The 23817-nt window shown below is 36.6% G+C and overlaps 1 protein-coding gene across 11 annotated transcripts; it reads right to left on the reverse strand.

The window, feature by feature from the left end:
- Window positions 1-1322: 1322 nt before the first annotated feature.
- MBIP (MAP3K12 binding inhibitory protein 1) lies at window positions 1323-23397 on the reverse strand. Of its 11 annotated transcripts, XM_036103898.2 has the most exons (11): window positions 23206-23345; window positions 21483-21588; window positions 19371-19490; window positions 18684-18747; window positions 17377-17601; window positions 17193-17289; window positions 14189-14254; window positions 13794-13946; window positions 9637-9734; window positions 3428-3466; window positions 1323-1933 (listed from the first exon to the last, which is right to left on the reverse strand). In XM_036103898.2, exons 3-11 carry the CDS (start codon window positions 19385-19387, stop codon window positions 1826-1828), a joined length of 867 nt encoding a protein of 288 aa, XP_035959791.1. In that variant the 5' UTR covers window positions 19388-19490; window positions 21483-21588; window positions 23206-23345; the 3' UTR covers window positions 1323-1825. The 11 variants fall into 11 exon arrangements, with proteins under 11 accessions (XP_035959791.1, XP_035959792.1, XP_035959789.1 ...); XM_036103899.2 differs by lacking the exon at window positions 21483-21588 and having other exon boundaries at window positions 23251-23385; XM_036103896.2 differs by lacking the exon at window positions 21483-21588 and having other exon boundaries at window positions 23206-23346.
- Between the last annotated feature and the right edge of the window lie 420 nt (window positions 23398-23817).

Raw genomic sequence — 23817 nt, forward strand, 5'->3', positions numbered from 1 at the left:
CCTTTTTTTCTAGGTTTTTTCCCTACCTCTAAGTCAACCTCTTTTTCTAATTGATCATTTTCATTGACGTTTTTCCTATTGTATTTTTGGCGTGGTGGTAGTAAAATGTGCCAGTAGACCCAGAGGAGGTCATTCTGGCAGGGTGGTGATTATGGTCACCAGATGGGGACTGAGCAGCAGCCGCTTGTAGCTGCACCTAGAATACTGGATCACGTTAGGCAAGACTATATATCTTGAAGGATGAGTTGTTCTGCAGAAAAGAGAAAGATGTTAGTGGAACTGACCTAGTTAGTCCACATCCATTTCTTGGGAATGATTCCAAAGCCCCCATTTTTTATCAGGTGACCCCACTTTCAAGGCTTCTACAAATAGTTGTGCAAGGATGTGTGCATACTGCATGTTTCTATGAGGAGGTCCTGCCCCATCATCCTGGCCACAGCTGACTGAGACCACTGATCACACTGAGTGAGCCTCAGTCTCAGGAGCTGAACTAAGAGCTACCAAGAGGTAAGTAGCAGTCAGTGGAGTTGTGAGGTTCTACAGAATTGGGTTCAGAGTCTGCATCATGGCGACTCAAAGGCATGAATGCCAAGACTATGGAGACAGGGCTAATATGTTACCCTGTACGGAGGAGCAGTAATGAAGAGGCCTTCAGAGAAATCAGTTCACAGAGAATAAAGCAGACACATAGATGCTTAGGTGTAAGAGAAAAAGAACAAGGGAGAGAGACAGGGAAAGAGGCACAGAGGAAGAGGGTGAGCAGAGAAGAAGGAAGGTAGGGGTTAGAGACAGAACTAGACATAGAAACAGCCAGAGGCAACTGCAGACACAGAGAAAGTTATGAACTGTTGGTGACCTCCTAGACACCACAATGTCCAGCTATACTTCTTGCAATTAAATTCCAGATTTTGGATTCTTTTTTAACAACTTCCAGTTTACAGGCTATTTTAGGTAGATTTCTGATTCTTGCAGCCAAACAATTCTTGACCTAAATATCTGCTCCTTGATTGTAGCTGCATCTTATTAAATGTTTAATTTGCAACTATGGAAATACATATACTGCCTAACGTAACTGGGAGGCTTTCGAGAGAGGGACTGTTGGTAACATCTAAAGACTTCCAAAAACAGACTTGGTTTTATACAGTAATGATAGCTAACATTTACTGAGCACTTCCCTTGGGCCAATTTCAAAAGCTGTGCATGAATGATCTCACCTATTCAGGACAACTCTAGGTTTTATTACTATCAATCCCATTCTGCAGATACAGAAATTAAGGCACAAAGACATTAACTTGCTTAAGGACACACAGCCAGTAAGGGAATAAAGGTGGGATCTATTGTTTATTTGCATTAAAATTGACATTAGAAAAAAAAAAGTGTATGCATTCATTTAAAATTCATTTCAGTTGATAACTTTTTGTTGAATGCCTCTTATGTACAAAGTATGGATTTAAACTAATAAACTGGTTAATGGTGATGTTACAAATATAAAGTCCTTTTAAATAATCACTATTCAAAATAAATCTTCCTTTCTGTGGTACATACACACACACAAATATGTGCTTTCAAATTAAGTTTTTCAATTTCCAAAATACCTCCTTTAAAACAGAAGGGAATACATTCTGACAATGCTGTTTTTAATGCCTTAATCATTTCAAAATTCACTGGAATATCTGAAGATAACTTTGTGCAGGCTGGACTCACGTGAAAAGAAACCTTGACTTCAGAGGGAAGTCTACACTGATGAATACATATCCATTTAATTAACTGCAGTGTAAGTTACATGTATATAAAAAAGTCAAATGACAAGAATGAGAGGAGTTTTTCACGGAAGGTGGTGAGTAGCCAGGGATTCTGCTTCTCTTGATTTTCTGAGCAGGGCTTGTTTGAGGGCACTAATTTTTTCATCAAGTTCAGCCAGTGAATAGTTCTGCTGTGAACAACAAGAATACAGATTGCTGAATATGACTCTGAAGTATCTTAATGCAGATAAAGTGCTAAATGAACTATAACTATTTAAAATATGGTAAATGTCTTTTTCTTCCTTCATGAGAATAATTTTTAAATTGAACTATATATGTTGACTATATCATAAATTTAAAGGCATAAAATAATAAGGCTTAAATATTTCTTACTTTCTTTCTCTTTCCTAATGACAAAGCTTTCCTGGACCTCTTATACTTTGAAAGGATTGTAAAAACTTTTTCTTTAACCTACTATTCTCATAATAGTAAAAAAATTAAACTTTAGGATTAGCTTAACTGCTGGAAATTCTCTTTTGATGGGTCAACTGCAATCAACTACCTCTCCTGGAAAAAATGGATGCTCTCAAAAATTTACTCAAAATTTTACAATTAAAAAATAAGTAGTATGCTACTCTTAAAAAATAAATCAAAGGGGTGCCTTGGTGGCTCAGTCGGTTAAGTGTCTGCTTTCGGGCTCAGGTCATGATCTCAAGAGTCCTAGGATGGAGTTCTGCATGAGGCTCCTTGCTCACCGGGGAGCCTGCTTCTCAGTCTCCCCCTGCTTATGCTCTCTCTCTGTTAAATAAATAAGTAAAATCTTTAAAGAAAAAAAAAAAAAAAAACAAAAAAAATTTTAAAGTTTTCTCCAACTCAAATTTTACATTACTGCCATTAACAGCTACCAGAACCTCACTAATTAAGATTCAACTAATTAATATAGTAGTACTATGGACAGTGGTGGGCTGAAGTCAACCTCTGCCAAACACCCTTTTCTGATTTAGATGCTGCTAATTAGTAGTGTCAGCAAAGTGGGGAGGGGGTGGGGCGCCTGGCTGGCTCAGTAGGTAGAGAATGCAGCTCTTTATCTTGGGGTCCTGAGCTCAACCCCGCAGTTGGGCGTAGAGATTACTTAAAAGGTGGAGAGGGTGGGCTGGGGCGTCTGGGTCGCTCAGTCGGTTAAAGGTCAGACTCGGTTTCAGCTTAGGTTTCAGCTTAGGTTGTGATTTCAAGGTTGTGATTTCAGGGTCGTAAGATCAAACCCCAGGGGCATAGGGCTCTGGGCTCTGTGCTCAGCAGTGGGGGGGGGGGGGGTGTCTGCTTGAGATTCTCTCTCCCTCCCCTTCTGCCCCTCCTTGTGTGCTCTCTCTCAAATAAATAAATAAATCTTTTAAAAAAGGGGGGGTAAATTATCTGAGCATTTATTATTTTTCAGCATTTTGTAACTGACATATTTTGCTACAAGTAACAGCTAGACACTTTTATATTTGACCCCTCTGATTCCATGCCCTTGAAATAAAATTATTTCTTTAATTCAAATTCATAAATTTATACTGCCCTTTTTTTTCAGTCCTAAATGCCAGGGTATGATCTAAAAGCAACCGGAGTAGTAACTTTTATTGATAAGAGAGGTATAAAACTAATTAAACTACTTCAGAAGCCGCAATGAAAATTCAGTAACTTACCTGAGGTGGTTGAACTTTTCTTCTTTTTCCAGAAAAGCTCTAGATTAAAAGTAAAAAAAGTAATCAATGCTTAGAAAATTGAAACAATTTTCCTTTATAGAATACTAAACAAAATACGGAGAACCCTGGCAGAAACACAGCCCACAACTCTCCCCAAACACTAGCTGCTACTGACATCTGTCTTCTTGTATCTTGGAGGGTACCTTCCAAACAATGATATTAATAGTACATAGTAGTAACATCGAAGCAACATGCTCCTCTTGGCTCCTTCCCAGCTTCTAATGAGGGTAATTATGGAAGGAGATGCTCTGGGGGTTTTTTACTTAGTTTCCTTTTTTATAGCCTTTCATCCCAGAATACTGAACAAGTGAAGTGAAGCAGCATTAGACAGAGGAAAACACAATTTAGAGTGCCAGGCCAAGGGGTGAAAAGACACACATGCACACAGACCGTTGACTGACTAATGATCACTGTTGCTATTTGTGCAAGTGTGCCTCTCCACGGGACTCACGGGAATGCTGATCGTACCCCACTGGTCTTGTCAGTGACTAGAATGGGCATGGGCCCAGTTCTGGCCAATGGGTAAGAGGTCTGCTGGGGATTAGGGGGAGAGCTTCTGGAAAAAACTTCCTCACTTCTAAGAGAAAGCCCTCAAAGGAGGCAGTTCCTCTGGACACTGCTGTATCCAAATAGGACACCTGAAAGTAGCTGTCTTGCCATCTGCCTGGGGAAAAAGCCAACACCAAGCAGAACTGAGGGGGAAAGGTCCCAATTCTTCGACAACCATGATTTAGCCAATGAATCTATTACTGTGAAGGGTGTACTATGCTGAACTTGCTACTTTATAAGATAACTTGCGCACTGTTTAAGCCAGTTTGAGTTTAAATGTCTACAACTTAAGCTGACAACATTCTCAGTGACATGCTGCTGAGCCTTTTAAACCCTGACCAAATGAATTTTTTTAGATTTTGTTCTTAGTCTCACAGAACCCCAAACTTCTGAATGGCAAATTAGTATATTGGTACATTTGACAAACACACTGTCAATGTAGGTGGCAAAAATGTTCTCATGAACATTTCTGACCACTGAGATTTAGAAGATAAGGTAAAAATTCACATTTCCCTTTGTGTCAGAAGGTGTTTCAAAGAATTTCAAGGTGTGCCTCTTATCAGTAGTTACTGTAAGTGGGAAATCATTAAGTGTTGGAATTATTAAATATGGGGGGAAAGGTGCTTATATAAACAGGTTCCTTCCTTTGCCAAACTGAGCTGGATAGCTGTGATGGGGCCCATAGGCAGGTAAGGGCTTAATGTTTAATTTTGGTGAGAAGACTCCTCAGTCTTCTACCTTCCCAAGAAGTGCCTTTTTACACGTACCTGATTAAAATATACTTCCCCCTGTAAAAAAATTAATTAAATAAAATGTACTTCCCCTTGTTTGCCTAAGAATTTAGTCTATATTGATAGTTTCCATGTCACTGAACAATCAGATTATTACTATATCACAAAACCAAAGTAAAAAGTATCAGAATGAGGAGAATAAGGACATCAGTGATTCAGTAACTTGAAAACAGCAAAATGGGATCTTTGGGGGCTTATTTTAGGTGTAGTGTCTTAAATATTTCTTCCCTTTTGAGTCCCATCCCACCACCTTGATTCGGATCTTCCTTTCTCCCCAGTATGGACAATGATATGTTTCCTAAACTCTCTTCCTTGATTCTGATCTCTCTCCAACTCAGACTTCATAATGCCACCAGACAGGAACCTAAATTATAGGTTTCTCTTTCTCAAAAACTTAATTGTGCACTAGTGATACTGGCATTGCAAACTGGTTAGTGTGGCCTTCAAGGCCCTCCAAAATACGTTTGCAATTTAATTTTCCAGCCAGATCCAGCTGCCACCTCATGTGTCAGGCCCACCATGCACTTGGACACGTACATGGCCTGTGCACATGCAGCTGACTCCCCTCTCTCTATTCTTTACAACCAGGAGTTACCATTATAGACTAGAGCTAAGATTCCACCTAGTCAGTGCTTTGGAACAAAGTTAACACACCTTCAAAAGTCCAATAGTGAATTATCAGCCAAACCCTATCCATTCTCACATTTATTGAGTGCCTACTATGGTCTATATGTTCAAAGATGAACAAGACACAGTGCCTGCCCTTCGGAGGTTCTATATGTGTGGAAAAACAGATGTGTAAACATATGATTATAAGTGATAAGTGCTATAAAATGAACAAGGTGCTATAAAAATGTACTTGTGAAGCATATTTACTGTTTCAAGGGTCATAATTTAAAATCAGTAAGTAATTCTTTGTAAATACGCATAAAGATTGTATGTCTTAAATAGTTTTATTAAGTGATGCCCTTAAAAATTTTAAAACATTACCACATTCAAGTCTTTCCATGTTGAATGTGAACAGTAAAGATCTTTCAACTATTATGTTAAAAGGTGCAACAAAATACTTATTTTTTTTTTTTTTTTTAAAGATTTTTATTTATTTTTATTTGAGACAGAATGAGAGAGAGAGAGTACATGAGAGGGGGGAGGGTCAGAGGGAGAAGCAGGCTCCCCGCCAAGCAGGGAGCCCGATGCGGGACTCGATCCAGGGACTCCAGGATCATGACCTGAGCCGAAGGCAGTCGCCTAACCAACTGAGCCACCCAGGCGCCCATGGTGCAACAAAATACTAATCTTTGTTATAATTCCTGCTTTATATACATTTTTTTTGGAGTTTTAGGTCTGTTTCATAACTGAAAAGAACTTCACATAGTCTACTTTTATATCTTTGTTATAATTCCTGCTTTATATACATTTTTCTGGAGTTTTATGTCTGTTTCATAACTGAAAAGAACTTCACATAGTCTATTTTTGTTCTATGAACCAAATACAATTTCCATATTTTTCTGTTAGCTTTTCCCTTTTCATATGCTGTGCTTCAGTGTTACCCATGATAACAAATCTCTATTCAACTACGAGTCTTCCCTGTGTTTAGAATTCACCTACATGTAAATCTGAATTAAACACATTTCATTTAAAATCTTTTCAGAGTTCAGAATTCAGTTTCTACAAAAATTCAATCCTTAAGAAATTTAATGGGCTCAAATTTCCCTTACTAACTTTAGAAGCTAGAAGACTATACAGCATATGTAGTCTTTTCGTACACCTTTGAAAGATATGTAAAGGTATGTAATTGCCATGTGTGTCCTCCCAGCATGAGGATGGTGAGAGTGATAAATAACATGCTATGTCCTCTGCAGGGTGTGTGTAACTCCTCTCATATGCACGGACATTCCTAGCTCTGGATCTATTGCAAGCAAGGAGTGCAGCTCCCAAAGGTGGCACATTCATTCTATTATGGACGGGTGAGTGAGTGTGAGATCTTCTTTCCCTTTGGGCCTGTGCCATATTTATTCATAGACCTTGAGGGCAGAGTTAATCTGAATGTTTAAACTTTTTCAGTGTTTTGTGCTTCCTTGTAGCTCACTATTAACTTGGACATGTCATTTACAATACTAATCCAGAAGTGATTCTTCTAATCAAATATATATTGTTTAATAGAATTAGAAATATTTTTTTGAAGTACCAGTTTTATCACAGGTATGGCAACCTAACACATCCAGGCCAATTCTATTTACATTTGTAATGCTTCCTGCTGCTGAACAGTCTACCAAGTTGTAGACTTTAGGCCTCTGATAGTCTTAGTGTTCTTCCCCATTCTGTGTTTTAACTATCACCTCTACACAGACTCTCCCAGTTATACAAGTCCTACTCTTGAAAAGCTTACCTGACGGTTCTATCTGCATATCCTGATAGGACTTTAAATTCATATTTTCTCCCCAAGTATCTCCCCCTTCAGATTTTCTTATTTCTGTCAATGATGGTATATAATTTTTCCAATCAGGAAGTGGACTCACCCTTGCTCTATGTCTCTTTCCACAGCCAATCAATTATCAGTATTTGTCAACTTTATTTCCTATCATCTCTTGTGTTAATCTTTTCTATTCTCACTCTCTTGTCCTCCGTTTAGGATCTCACTTCACTCTAAGCTAGTATAATACTGTCTCCTTAATCTTAGTCTCTCCCTTCTCATTTACCTTCCAGAACAGTATTAGATAAATCTTCTAAATAATTTGCACAAGTTACCTCCCTGCTCAAGTGCTTTCAACAGCATTTAAACTTTAAATACTTTATACTTCCGGGTATAGCGTTTAAGGTCCTCTATAATCTGACTATTCTACCTCTTTAACCAAACACTCTAAACATTCTATGCTATCTATAAGAGATCCCCCAAAACAAGATTATGATTTGAAGGGCTGTTCTTTTGTTAACCAAGTTCAATAATAGGTAGATGTTAAGCTTTATAAGTCAAAATCAAAGAGATTAATGAAGGAGCAAGATCTCTCTGGAGGTATCTAATACTAAGATACTCTCTTGTAAGATCAATTCTATGTTAACAAGGACTATATTAACGAAGTATGAAATTGAAATAGAAAAATAACCTGCTAGGGATTATTTAATGAAGGCAGCTTGAATGGGAACAACATACAGTACACTGTTAGAGGAAAAAGCATAAAATCTTTATCAAGTTTTCTAGGAAGATACCTTCAAAGAATAATCCTAAAATTGGAAAGACCTTTGTAATTATTTAGTACAACCAAGAAATCTTCTAAATTAGACAACTGAAAGCCAAAGGAACTTTGTGACTTACCTACATTTATACAGCTACTTCATACATGGTTTCTGAAACTAAATAAATGCTAATAGTTACTGAGGTTTTACCATGTGCTAGGCAGTGTGTTAGGTGCTTGACTGGTATTATCTCACTTAATCCTTGCTTCAGCCCTTAGAACTTTAGTAAACCTCATTTTACATTTGAGGGGAATAAATCACTAAAACTCTTTCTCTAAATTTTTGATCTTTGGGTTTCACTGCTCACATTTGTTATGTAACCTGCCTTCTTCATCTGGAAATACTTCTTTTCTGTACCTTACTCTAATACCCAATTTGCCACTTCGGAAAAACTAAGTGCTATACCTAAAATAATTTTAATTGTATTTTTACCAGTGACTTGTAATGATTCATGCTAACATGAGTTATTTTACATAGTTTTTCAGATAGCAGTTTTAGTAAAATTTTCACTAAAAATTTAGTAAACTGGGCGCCTGGTGGCTCAGTTGGTTAAGCAGCTGCCTTCAGCTCAGGTCATGATCCCAGGGTCCTGGGATAGAGCCCCACGTCGGGCTACTTGCTCAGCGGGGAGCCTGCTTCTCCCCTGCCTGCCACTCCCCCTGCTTGTGCTTGCTCTCTGGCTCTCTCTGTGTCAAATAAATAAAATCTTAAAAAAAAAAAAATTTAAAATTAAAAAGTTACTGAATTAAAAAATTTTGTTCACTTTTATATTATTTAGTTCTTTCTAATATGGCGCTGCTTAAAAAAGAAAAAAGAAAACCAAAAATAAGTAAAAATTTAAAAATACGCCCCCCCCAAAAAGAAAACCAAACCTCAGAAAAAGCAGGTGTTATGTATAATCACCCCAAAAGACTGAGGAAAATAACACAATGACCTCAGGATCACTTGTCTAAAACCTGCTGATATGACAAAATAGAGACTTATCAGCACAACATTGTTTCTTAATGTCCTTGGAAAAGGGGATAAGAATGAATGAATAAAGAAGTGCTAGAGTTGAGGAATTAGACAAATACTGACTAGTCTTTCAAAAAGTTTGTTGGTTAAGGTAAAGAAAAAGGGTGGCAGATGGAGGTGTTTGTCTAGTATGGAGGAGAAATGCAAACATGTATGAGCTGAAGGAAGGAGTCTGTGGACAGGGAGGGATTAAAGAGACAGAAAGGGTAACTGACAGAGCAGGGTCGCAGAGGAAGCCTTTGTTCTACAAGATAGCATGGTCACAGTGACAGGATTGACAGCTACCTAGGCGGATTTATTATGCCATGGAAATGGCTCAAGTTCGAGAATTTGGGTGATATATAATAAAAGTACCCCCTTTAAAATAATTATGAGTCTTATAAATGTAATACTCGGAATCACAATTTTTTAAAAAAACTAGTTAACTCCTACATAGGACTATGTTCATCATTGAATTATTAAAACGGTGTTTCGCCTGTAGCAGATAAATGAGTGAACTGTGGTAACGATGAAGCATCGTAAAATAAACAGTATTATATTTTTAAAGACGCTTATACTTACTATAGATTGAAAATATTCAGGAGAGATTCCTTCCAGTTCAAGGATTTTATCCTCAAGTTTTTTAATTCTCTGATAAATGTCTCTTGGCACTGGACCACCTAAATACATTAAGAAAAAATTCTGAGATACTATTGAATAATTCTTCTTACAAATTTTATTCTTAAAATACCATGCAGGGGCAGCTGCATGGCTCAGTCTGTTAAGCAGATGACTCTTGATTTTGGCTCAGGTCATGATCTCAGGATCCTTGGATCGAGCCCCGTGTCAGGCTCCCTGCTCAGCCAGGAGTCCGCTTCAGGATTCTCTCTCTCCTTCTGCCCCTCCCACTGCTCTCTCTCAAAAAAACAAAAACAAACACATGCAAAGAAGATACGCAGAGGAATGCGAAATATTTAAGCTTGAGAAGATAATGAACAAGAGTAAAATAAAATGAAATCCTTAGCTCACATTTTCAATATTATACATTATGGGGTATATTATTCTATTGTACCGCTCCTCAAGCCCCATTTATGCTTCCTGTTTTGCCAGGAGTTTTATTTTATGTTAAATTCATTACAAGCTACTGAAGAGTTCCTGTACAGAACAATTTGTACTTCTGAGAATATGATAGTTCCTTGCGAGGAGAAAAATGCACAGGGACACCTAACAGTTCAATTCAGTGACTGCAGTATGTCTTTATCACTTTCTTCAATTCATATTTCTCCTTACATGCCACATTTCCTCCTTTAACCTAAAAGAATATTAAAGAAGAGCTTTATCATAATTCTTAATTAACAAACTTTCTGTGGAGGGGGAAGATAAATTAAGGTTATTCAAATTTCAAGGTTATGATTATATTCCAAATCCTCTTATTTCTTGCACCGCAATGTGACCATTCTGTCTAGACCCCCACCAACTCTCTATGGATACTACAACCTTCAAATTGGTCTCCTTGTTTCTGCCTTGCTCCCAGAGTCTATTCTCAACACAGCAGTGACCCTTTTAAAATGTAAAAGTCAGATAGTGTCATTTCTCTGCTCAAAACCTTCTAGTACCTTTGCATCTCACTCAGATTAAAAACCAGAGCCTTTACAGTAGTATCCAAGGTCCTACACGATTTGGACATTCTCTCCACACCCTTATCATTCTAGCCACTTGATTCCTTTTTTCTGTTATTCAAGTAGGCCAAGTACTCTCACCTGTGGTTCCTCTGCCTCCATATTCACAAGGCTTGGTCTCACCAGCTTTGGGTCTGGGCTCAAAAGTTACCTTATCACCAGGGCCTTTTCTGACCACCCTTTAAAAAATACCAGTGTTACAACCCCCCCTCCCCCCGCAATCCCTATCGTTTCTGTAATTTTTTTCCAAACCATTACTACTACTGGATAGTCCTATATTTTGTTTATTTATTGCCCATTTCTCCACTTTAATGTAAGCTCCAAGAGGGCATAATTTTGTTTTGCTCATTGCGTATGGCTGTGCAGCTTGTGCACTGCACAAACCTAGGAACCATCAGTTCACAAACTACACAGGTGCTCAATATTTACTAACTGAATGAATACATAATTAGATAATCATTATTCAATTAAAGCATATGGGCAAATTTTCATATCAAAAGTATCAACTTGTTAAATACGAAAAATCTAGAAGTAGGTTTCTTTTTTGAGAATGTTTACCTTAGAGTCTGGGTCATTCTTGCTCTTGAGTAAGGTAAAATGAGTAACTTATTCAATTGACTTTGCTCTTGCTGCCCTCTTTACCTAGAATGCCCTATGGCTCAGCTCTGTATCTTTCAAGAGCCAGTTCAAGCTTCACTGATTCAGTGAAGCACTGCCTGAAATCTCTTCACATGGAGGCTCCTTGTGCCCCACCATACGCTTCCTTCATAGCCCCGTAACATTCCACTTCAATATTATTCTTTCTTCCAGATTATAAAGGTCTTGAAGCTAGGGACCGCAACTGTATCATTTTAGTATCCCTTGTGTCTAAAATAGCACTTGGCACATAGCAGGCATTCAAAAGATATTTTTCATAATTAACCACCTGATATTATTAGACTTCTTTATATACAGAGAGAGAGAGAGAGAGAGAGAGAGAGCCCGTGCAAGCCAGGGGAGGGGAGAGGCAGAAAGAGAGAGATGTGGCTGGGGAGGGGGGATCCCAAGCAGGTTCCATGCCCGGTGTGCAGAACCTGACGGGGCTCAATCTCACGACGCTGAGATCATGACCTGAGCCAAAAATCATGAGTCGGACGCTTAACTGACTGAGTCACCCAGGCACCCTGATACTATTAGACTTAATAAGCCAATCCATCCTTTTTTCAGTTGTTTTTTTTTTAATCCATTTAGTTATGGGGGAGGGGATTAATTTTTAATGCTAATCTCTTATTACCCTTGAAGTTTTACTCAGTCCCATCTTCTTTTACTTCCACTCAGCAAATACTCCAGCTAGACTGGACTCAGAAATTCCCCAACCAGATTTGTGTGCCTTAGTGCTTTTTGCAGATGGTATTCCCTCTTTTTGGAATAATTTGCTCCTGCCTGCTGACAAATTCCTACTAATCTTTCAAGGATGCAAATGTCACTTCACCAGGGGTACCATCTCTTGACTTCCCCTGAAAGAGCTGAACACTAACTTTGTGTACCCACTGTACTTTGCATATGATCTGAAAAGGTGAAATGAGCTCATTTAAAAACTCCTGAATACCTGTTTTGTGCCAGACACTGCACTAAGCACAGAGTTAATGAACATGAGTTTGCTCTCGCAGACCTTACTATCTATCAAGGGGAACAGACATTAAACACACACAACTGTGATAACTGCTATAAAGGAGGGCAGGGAGTACCAGGTACTACTGAGACTACATGAAAGGGGAGTCCATACCAGTCTGGGATCAGGACGGGAAAGTGTGGGCAGGAGAGAAAGCCTTGGTGAAGGCCCTAGGACAGCAAAATGAGTGGGAGTTGGGAAGCCCAGAGATAGGGCTGGAACTATAGATGTAGATCATGCTACTTAAAATTACAATCCCCTCCCATCCCAAGCTCCTTTCTCTTCTCTTGGTCAAGCTGCTTTTATCTGTAGCTCTTCTTGTGTAGCATATAATTTATATACTAGAATTTTTGTTCACATGCATTCTCAGTGCCTAGAATAGCACCTGGCTTATAGTAGCAACTTAATACCTATTTGTGGAATAAATGAATAAATACTAAGTTTGGTATGCACATAAGGGTAACAGGAAACCATGAAAGAATTTTTAGCTGGGGAGTAGCAAGATCAGTAAGATCAGAACTTCAGGAAAAGCAGTTTGGCCACTGTACAGAATTGGTCTTAAGGAAGAAATCTAGGGGCAAAGCAACCAGCTGATATGCTTCCATCAGTCCAAGGCAGTGAACACAGTGACTTCAACTGGAGTAGTAGCTGTGGAAGTAGAAAAAAGTAGGTAGATGTGGGAGATATTTAGAAGACAGAATCAACAGGATCTGGTGACTAAATGGGGAGGGAGACTCAGGCTTTGCAGCCAGTTAAGACTGAGGTTTGATTTCTACTTGTCATTACTACCTTGGGCATGTTGCTTGAGCTCTCTGAACTCAGTTTCTTTATCTGACAATAACAGCACCAACAACTCACAAGGGTACTGAGGGTACTGTTAAATATTAAGTTAGTTGACATGTATCAATACTTTGAGAGTGACTGGCACTTAGTATTATTCGATAAATGTTAGTTCACTTCCCCTATGGCATTTACGGATTTATATGCTTATTCTGACTGAAAGATCCTTGAGGACTAAGATCACACTTAGCAATACTTTGTACCTAGCACAGTGGGGTGAGAAGAATGAGACACAGTCGTGGTTAAGTTATGAAATTGGTGGCAGGAAAAAGATTACATTAATTTTCAGCTGTGACTTAATAAACTGAGAATGTCAGGACCTATTTGGAATCTATTCCCATTCTACTAACAGTCTCAAGCTGGTGAGAAGTGTAAGAGGAGGAAGAAGAGCATAAACACATGAACTGTGGATTCCTTGAGAGTAGGGACTATGCTTATTCATTTTTGTACCAACCAGAACAATGTTTTGTACATGGCAGATGCTCAATGAAAATTTTGTAACTAAATAAATTGGAGTTTAACTACTGACAAAGGTACATTTATGGGGCACCGCCCAGCATTCTGCTTACCTGTCTGCAATCTCAAGTGAGCCTCAATATTTTGTAGTCGTTCTTCGACAGCCTGATTACCACAATCTCGGAGCAAGCTGTTAGGTTTATGACCTGACGCTTGAATTCCTTCAGGTCTAGTCTGTGGTCCGTATGTATTCACAACTCTAGAAACTAAATTAAGAAACTTTTGAAATATAAATTTAATAGGCTTGAAAGTCAGAAATTCTATCTCCCTAACAGTATTTCATATTCTTTTTATAAAATCCATCTGACCATCAAGCCAAGTACGAAGGCAAGACTTTTATTTTATTTTAAAATAAACAAAATTTAGATAGCAAGTGATTTCTACTTCATTTTGCTTATAATCTAGAATAAGCTTCTGACAATGATGAAGATATGTAGTGGATACTTACCTTTTACATGACTTTTAAATCCCGGGTAAGGAGTAAAAACGGCATCAGTTCTTGCACAACTGTTTTCTAAGGAGAATTTAGATGAGTATAAGTTTAAGTACATTCTTAACTTTAAATGTATGAGATTCTGATAAATTTCCAATAATTCATATTAACATACTACTAATAAGAAAATTATTTTAAATAATAGTAATTAAATCACCATCTCATACAAGATAAAATATAGCGAACTTTCCCCTCTAAAATTTATAATCTTTAATCTTATCTAATTTTCAGATTTGTATATAGAAAAGTCCTTAGCATTAAATGGCATAATTTAATTTTTAATAAATACTAATATCCCCCCCAAACCATCTGGGTCTTTGGAGAAAATATATTTTATAGAGAGCATTTTAATTCTAAGCCAAAGAGACATTATTCCCTTCATTTCATCATAGAAATAAATAGAACTCATTACTTTTACTGAAAAACCTTTTTTAAAAAATTCAGCATTTTAGTATTATTTACTGATCAAACTAAGGATCATCTAATAAAAAGGATTAATTATACATTTAACACATTTTTATTTCAGAACTCCACACAGGGTGCCTGGGTGGCTCAGTCGTTAAGCGTCTGCCTTCGGCTCAGGTCATGTTCCCAGGGTCCTGGGATCGAGCCCCACATCGGGCTCCCTGCTCCGTGGGAAGCCTGCTTCTCCCTCTCCCACTCCCCCTGCTTGTGTTCTCTCTCTCGCTGTCTCTCTGTCAAATAAATAAATAAAATCTTTAAAAAAAAAAAAAAAAGAACTCCACACAAAAGAGATCTTGAAACCTCAAGAATAAAACATACTTTTCCACTTTATTTAGGTTTCCAGTGCTCATTTTAAAAAATCTCTAACAAAAGCTATCTATCTCTTTCCAGACCACTCTTTTCAAAAAATGCAATTTTAGTAAAAATAAGTTGTAAAAATTTGTTCCAATTTTTTTCTAAGTTGAAAGGTATAATTTTTTTTTTTTTCAAATTAGGTATCAACAAATAAATTACAAACCCGGGGGAAAACTGGAATAATGCTAATAACATAATATAAAAATGTTTCAAATATTATATTTAAAATGACATTAAGTAAAACTATGTATTGCAGTAAATTTCTTGAAAAATTCCCCTGATTTATAATAAAAAATAGATGGTAAAAGAGATACTGGAAGAAAATTTTTTTTCCCTATGGAATTTTTTAAAAAATCTATTGTTTATACTTAAGTCAGACTGACAGGTATCAAAGGAATACACTAACACATTACAGTACATTCATATTTTTTTCAGTCTAAGTTTCCTTAATAGTTCTGCTGGCAAATCAAATTATGTGAATATAATTCCAAATTCATCTTTTATATATAGATACTAAACAGAATCATTTTCTTTTTCTTTCCTTTTTCTTTTGAGACACATCAATATACGTTTAAAGGGCCATCACTTCTCCATTCTCTTTTTACCATCTCATGGGGCTAAGGGTTAAAAAAAGAAGCTATCATCCATTCCAGAGTTATATTCCAAGTATATAGATTAACTGACCCATCAGTGAGAAATTCAGCATGGTGTGAAGATAGTGAATGTATGAGTGCTAGTCCCTGTCCACAGCAATTCTTGCTAGCACTGTTTTGAGCCAGCAAGGGATTGAATGGGCCAAGGAATCCTGCTGAGCATTTCAATTCTTGTCAATTTCTATCCCCTGGTGGTTTATAATAATAGAGTTAGCAGGGAGAACAGAGGAATAACATTAGTGACACATGTGCTTGCTCCCTCAACAAACCCTTTCTCATGGGTTGCTTGCAGTTGGATGGATTGTAGTACCTGAGATTATGCCACTACTGTACCTGTTTTAAAAAGCTAACAGGAAAATATACTAAGTCTAGAGAGACACATGTATAATGTTAACAGCAGAAAAGGCTGAATTTAGGACCCACTTGAGCCTGTATTATTTCATTATTAAGAGAATCAGTGTACCAATGTAAGAGTCAATTCTAGGTTCATCTGACAATTCTGTATTCATAATAATTAGCTAAGAGATGTTAGAGGCAACAAGAAAAATGTTCATTCCAATTAGGAACTCTTCTCCATAATTTTTTCTAAGAACTACTTGTTCTGATTATTACTATGATGCCTGAGTACGATCTATGCCAGTGTTTTGCAGTATTCTGTATTCTGCAGCATACCTGCAGATCTGTAAATACACTATAGCATCAAGTAAAGAGGAAAAGGAGAATCTGATGAAAAACAGCAAATGTATACACTATGAGAGAAAGGAAAAAAGCATAAGACACCACAGTCTTGATGACAGATTGCTTTTATCATGACAGAAAACATTTCAAAAAGCTCAGGAGTAGTGAGAAAACTGCTCCCTCTTGAGGAGTATTAACTTTACTAAGTTTACTTATATATTAATACAATTTCAAAAGTACACTTACAGGCTCGAAATTTATATAACTTAGTTCCTTCTTATTAGTGAGACTGAAAAATGCTGCCACCCATACTTCATCTTCATTTCCCAAAGAAACTTTAAAAAAGAATCTTCACCTGTGGTAAACATGAGCCCTTTTATGTCTGCATTTATTAGATTTTTGCTAACCAAAATGAAACCCATTTTTAAAAATTTTTTTTTTGAAAATTTTTATTTTATTATTTTTTTATTTGAGAGAGAGAGCAAGAGAGCACAAGACGGGATAGAGTCAGAGGGAGAAGTAGACTCCCTGCCGAGAAGGGAGCCCGTTGCGGGACTCGTTCCCGGGACTCCGGGATCATGACCTGAGCTGAAGGCAGCCGCCTAACCAACTGAGCCACCCAGGCACCCTGAAGCCCATTTTTACAATGTAGTCTTATTAAATAGAATTTCTGCTGCCTGTTTCTAAATAAACCTGTGAAATAAATTGTGATTTAATGTTACTCATTTTTAAAAACAAATGAAAAATCAGAGCAACTCTAAAAACTGTGCTTAAAATCCTATGAAAATTAACTTCTTCCAGGTAGTTACCTTGATTACAATCAATAACATTGCAAAATTCCCTGACGTTGTTTTCATTGATTTCAGCTTGCTTTCTTTCAATAAATGCAGATATTCGTCTGTCAATCTATAAACAATAACGCATGTTTTAACAATTTGAGCATAAGATTTAAAATAATACTCTTCCCCCCCGCCCCCAATAAAACCTTCTTACTTCTGCTTTTCCAGCCTTTATTTGAACTACTTCTGGATCAAAATGGATCTGTGTCTTTTTCACATCTCCTAAATCACAATCTTTGTGCTTTTCTTCCTCTTGTAGGTCACTAATGGGAAATTTGGCATTTACTTCATTCTTGTTCCCCGTTTCTGGTTTTTCTATCTCTCCAACAACAGTTGTATTCTCCTCTTTAATCAGAGGCTGAAGTTTTGCTAAAAAAGGCTGAGAAGAACACAATTCCATCTGCAGAGGTTCAAACTAATCAAAATTAATTACACATTTAACATTTATATAAATTTCTGCTAAGTAAACACATTATTTAATATCAATTAACTACATATAAAATGTTGGCATATCAGGATACATAGATCTGATCACATGTAAGTGTTTGCTGTTCTCTGCTATTGTGACATTATCATTTGGTATAAATCTGTTAAAAAAAAAAAAAAGAAAACCTGAGGAAATTTAAAATTTTCTTTGAGGGAATCATTCTGTCACTCATCTTCTATTTTGTGCCAAATCAAAGCCTCAGCCTCTGGCACCAATGCCACTTAATTAACATGTCATTCAAATGCCTCCTCAGAACACTAAGGCTTAGTATTTTTCCTCCTTAACATGAGAGCCAGTGCTCTCACTCAGCAAAGCCCTGCATTATCACTGTATCACTGGAGATTCTCCACTTGAAACTGCAGTTGGCCAAAGTGAATGAGAGAGCATAGACATGAAATATATAGGTGTTATGCTGAGTGAACACTCAGGCTTTTCCTGACATGGCAAGGTATCTTCTTAGGTCATGAAATTAAATTTTTAAAAAGAAAGTGAACAAGGAAAAAAAAAAACTACCAAGATCCACAGCTGAAAAGAGATATATGCCTATCACTATACTAGAGGGGGTTAAAAAAAAACAACAAAAAACAACCCTATTGTATAATATAAATTATACTACTCACCTCCCTCCCCCATTAATCAGGCCTCAACTGAGTTCTATCACTCATTATTTCTGTCCTTTAATATTAGGGTTAACTATTTCAACATGAAACAGAGTTAAAATTTCCCATAAAGTCACTGAACAGAGGGCTGAAAATTAATGTTTATTCCATTAATCAAAGCACACCCATACTTGTCAATGTTCCAGTTATTTTTTCATACCTGTACTTTTGCTTCCGTTGTTTACTATACCAGGTACTCTTCTGAAACCTTGTAACATCTTAATAGCAGTAAAATGACCAATCCAAATAGTTCTTCCACTTACCTTTTGACACTCTGTATTTTATACTTTGATTAGAGATAAACTGCAAACTTACAATTATAATTGCAGAGATGTTCAATTGGAAACCAGCAAGGTCATAATACTGTTCAATTACTGAACTGAAATATTAAAAAAATATAGCAGTACTATTATAAATAATTCAATGTTGATTTCTAATATAGAGGATGAATTATTTCAAAGTGTTAAGAAAAAGAAAAGATAAAATAGTGACTGGCTACTTACTAAGATGAGACATTAATGTCACAGAAATTACTTTCTTTTTAAAAACTATGCTGAAACTGTTTAATTGCAATAGACACTCCAGGATGTGTCATGCTGGGATAATGCCACTTCTTGAACCACTGAAAGCACTCCATGAGCCTCCAAACTCACCCAAGGCATGGAATCATTATCATAGCATGACACACACCTGCCGTGTCTTATTGCTTAATTATAACCCACCATAGATGCAACTGTATTGAATTTTCAGTGCAAGTCTAGAATTGAATAGAATTGCATTCATTCAGTTTTCATAGCCACATCGGCCTATTGAACTATATTCCTGAGACTGTCCAGATCACTATATAAATTAACAGATTTGGATCTAAAGTGGCTGAAGTAACCTTTTATTGATAACACTATTAATACAGTGGTAAGAACTGACAAATACTCTAGCTTATAATTTAACTATCATTAATTTCTATTCTCAACACTGACTTAACATTTTTAACAAGAAATTTACCTGTAAATATAAAACATGATGCTCAAGTGCACTAAAGAGCAAAGCGGGCTGGAATGCCGAGAGGCTCTGGAGCTTGTTCCAATCGATTGTAATTTTCACCACATCATCTCTGAGGTTAAGCTTCAAAGGGGCAAACCAGCAACATCACAAAAATTACACGATTAAGCTGTGTATATGGGATGTCACAAAAATAATATTTCTTTAGAGTAACATGCCTATTTAGCTCAAAGTTATCAGATTTTTAATGATACATTAAAATGCTCTACCTAGTTACCATTTTAAAAGGCCAAGAGAGATGTAATTTTCATAGAAAAAAAAACAATGATATCTCATTCTAATTCTATTCTTGGGTCTGTGTAATGGGACCATCTTACAGGTGAAACCATCCACGAAAGATGGAAAGATGAGACTTTTTTGATACTTCATTATCTAAAACCTTTGGATGAGGGCCAAGTATTTCTAGCTCAGAGCACTAAACAGAAGGGGCAAGCACATTTATGAAAGTTCTGATATAAACATTTCTTTTTGTTAAATATGTACACAAAGACATAACTGATATATATCACTATTCTGATGTTTTCTGAATCACATTATCGTTTTCAACTTTAACCAATTTTAAAATAATTTAAAAATCAACATTCATACATATTATAAAGCCTAGGGATAAATGGCAACATGTTTATATACTTTAAATAAAAAACTGTAATCTAGCTGTGGAAATCTGAAAGTGAAAAACAAATAGTCTTCCACAATAGTGAAATAAATGGTCAGAGACTAAATGGAATGGCTAGATCTTTCGCTAAATAGTATTTTCTAATACTTGTGAGGGCTTGTCATATAAAACTTCTTATAAGTTGGCTATATGTGACCTATTAGAATAAATTATATACAGAAAACTACCAAGAACCCAAATATAAAATTAATATCAAAATCAGTGAAAATTTTAGAGGGAAAGCCTCCGTCTCTAGGCTTCCAAGTGAATAAAAGTGAACCTCCATAAACTTTTCTAGGTATATGTGTTTATAGCATACTATAAAGATATGCTGCATGGTAGAATTAAATTTATTGTTTTTTTCAGAAATCATTTATTGAAAGTCATGTTTTCTACAAAATAAAGGCAAGTATTACATTAGTTCAAATACAGATGTTATGAGTTGTGGTTATAATAAAACAAAAAGATGAATCACTGTACAAAGAACCAGAGATCCAAAGTTACCAAAAAAGGCACTATATTGAATACTATATGACAAAAATTTACCACCCTTTACATGAGACAAGAAACATTAAAAGTCTATATCCGATAAGTATAAAGAAACAGGAAGTCTTGGATAGGCTGCACTGGCAAAGATCAGTTTATAATCACTAAGGTTTTACATTAAGATTACTGCATTAATCTTAGTTTATATTAATGCCCATAAAAATTTCATTAGACAACAACTTATGTATGGAAGTAAACTATTACTGTACTTCTACAGTCCTCTTAAGACTGTTAAAATCAGTTGATAACAAATTTATGAATAGTTTAGGGATAACACAGACAAATCCTCAACCAAAGTAAAGCATCAAATTTTCTAGAGAAAATAATAACTTACAGAAAATAAATCTTAATGTTGGGATCATATTCTTTCAATTTAACATAATTATGTAAGCCTTTCAAGCACAATTAAAGATACTTGTTTTTTTTAAGAAAACCACATAATAATGATATTAATGAACTTTAAAATTATCCCAATATATCCAACTATTTATTCAAGAAATTCCCTATTAGTAATATGAGTTCTATGCATTTTTACCCTTTATACTTGTAATTGTAAACCATTCACTCAAAAATGTATTAGTCTGACATTAATAAGGACTATTTAAATATGCGCTTTCAGTAAAAACTTAAATTAATATGAAAATCCAAGCTAACAATAAATAATGCTTCAACTTGGTAAAATGAGCCATGCAGAGGCAAGCAATAAGGTTAAAACCAGTAAATTTGAAATCTGGGATACTTTTTAACATTCAATTTTATGTTTCCTATTGAGGAGAGCCAACAATATAATGATACTATGCAGAATGAAATTAAGCGTATGGAAACTTTTTTTTTTTTTTTTTTTTGAAACTTACATTTAAAAAACATCTTGTAAACTTGTTGCAAAAGTAAATAGTGATTTTCCTCCAGGGGCAATTTTATAAGTATTGTGGCTTTCATTCTTATCTTTTAACAATACATCTCAAAATATAAAGAGTAACATCAAAATGGTTAGTATTTAATCGATGAGACAATGATTTAATTTTTTGACACTTATATAGATGGCTCCTTCACTGTGTCACGTAATCTTTCCAAATATTTACTCCAAACATTTTTGACAGGTGACATAATCACAAAATATGTATTAAAATTTGTAAATGAGTTTTAAAAATTCAGTATGCAATATATTTCAAAAGAAATGTTTAAATTATTTAATGTTACTTTAAAAAATATCTTACCACTGAAAATAAAACTTCTGTAAATTATAGGTGAGCATACACTTTTTTCATCCTGACATTAAAATACAAATAAACCTTAAAACTCCAATGTCCAGGACATAAAACGTTCTTAAACCGTTAAACCATTACAGCTGTTGGGTGATAAGACTAAAATATTAATGTCCCCAGGTCTTTAAAAAATTTTAGTAAGTCCATAGCAAACAACTGAGTTCAAAAGTTACAACTTTTAGCAGATTCTATTAATAATTGTTCTGTTACACCAAACAAAATGTTAACTTAGAGTAATGCTTTTTTTAAGTCACGACAAACATATTAGGATTTTAAAAATACTGAAATAACCTTTTAAAAAATTTATTCTTCATCCACCCACGGCTTTTAAAAATAGTTTTTTTACAAATCAGACAAATGTTCTGCTTTCATAAAGGAAGTTAACATTATCTTTGACATAAAAGTCTGCTGTGCCTACTACATGCACTAGTACCAACCCCATAACCAACTTTTAGAGCTGGAAAATATTCCAAGATACAAGAGAAAAGATTTCCTTTTTAAAAGCAAACAAACTTATTTTCAAGTTGTTTCTCATTTATAGTATGCTTTGCATTTTACTTCATGAAACGAAGTAGTGAGTTGATTGGAATAGAATGTAAGGAGTACTTTTATTCAAATCCAATTTATTATGACATTTCTGCAGAAGCTGTTTATCAGCCAGTTAAATTAGTTAATAATTAAACGACGATTAAACAACAGTTCTGATGCAAACTGTATCAACCATGGATAACTCATCCAACTTTATGCAAGAAGTATTTACATTAATTCCTTTTATTTTCCTCCCCATATGAAAGGGTAAGAGATGCACACAACAACCAGAAGGAAAAAAAAGAAAGAAACCAAGTGACTCCTAAAAGCAAATCACCCAAAAAAGGCGGGGAGAGCTTTTCCAAAATTCTCAGGCCGTTACAAACCTATCAATTTCTATAATGAATTCACTGAAGGAAAGGGGATCGTGAGCGCCAGGCACCTTCCAAACCCACAAAGCTTTTTACACGTTCATTCTCTCCAAGCCTGTTCTTCTCGGAGCGGGTTTTTCACTTACACTACGCTCTCTCACTCTTGGGGAGAAGAGTTGCAAGGAAATCTCATCTGCAACCCATCCTGAACTAAGCCCGTACGGCCATCCTCACTCCGACCGCAGACTGCTGGGCTCGGGCTCCTCCTCCGGCCTCAGCTAGTCTGTCCTTATCCCCAGCAGCCCTCCGCAGCCCCCCGGCAGCCCTCCGCAGCCCCCCACCTCCGCTAGAGGAAAAAAGGGGGGAGGGGCCGGATAGTTCCCACACCCCTACTCCCACAGATCACCACTCACTTGTCCCACCAGGCTATGCAGAGAGCGAAAGAATTCGCAGAGCACCTCTTGGGAGAGATTAGGGATGCAGCTCCGCTCCAGACTCCTGTCACCATTGCTCGAGCGACTAAGCTCAACGGCAGCAGCCATGACACCTTCGCAGGCTACCCCCGCCACCACGAAGTTGTGCTCACAACCCCCCCTCCTGCTTTCGTCGCTGGCAGATGACGTAAAAAACACAGCGTCTCATTTAGACCGGGCCTTTGAGGACCACCTCTCGTTATGACTGACAAGACGGTGCACCAATCAGGTGCAGCTATATCGTCACGCGAAGGAGCAGGAGCCGGTAATTGCTGACCTGAGCGAGGCTGTGTACAGCGTTTGGGATGGTGATTGGGGAGGTGGTCTACTGAGGGTTAGCATCCGAAGCCTATCTTGATTTTTAGATGTTGCTTATGAGTGTTGGTAAGAGGAAACTTATAGCTAAATGTTAGAGTTTTAGAAGTTAAATTTTTAAATTAAAATTTTTAACATGGCGCTGTGGAGTGGTCTGAGGAAAGATTGCTGGTCGGGGATGCAGCAGTATCCACACCTGCTTGTAAACTTTGGAAAACTCTTTCACATAGAATTGTC

Source organism: Halichoerus grypus, chromosome 8, assembly GCF_964656455.1.
Source record: "Halichoerus grypus chromosome 8, mHalGry1.hap1.1, whole genome shotgun sequence".
In the NCBI taxonomy this organism is placed as follows: Eukaryota; Metazoa; Chordata; class Mammalia; order Carnivora; family Phocidae; genus Halichoerus; species Halichoerus grypus.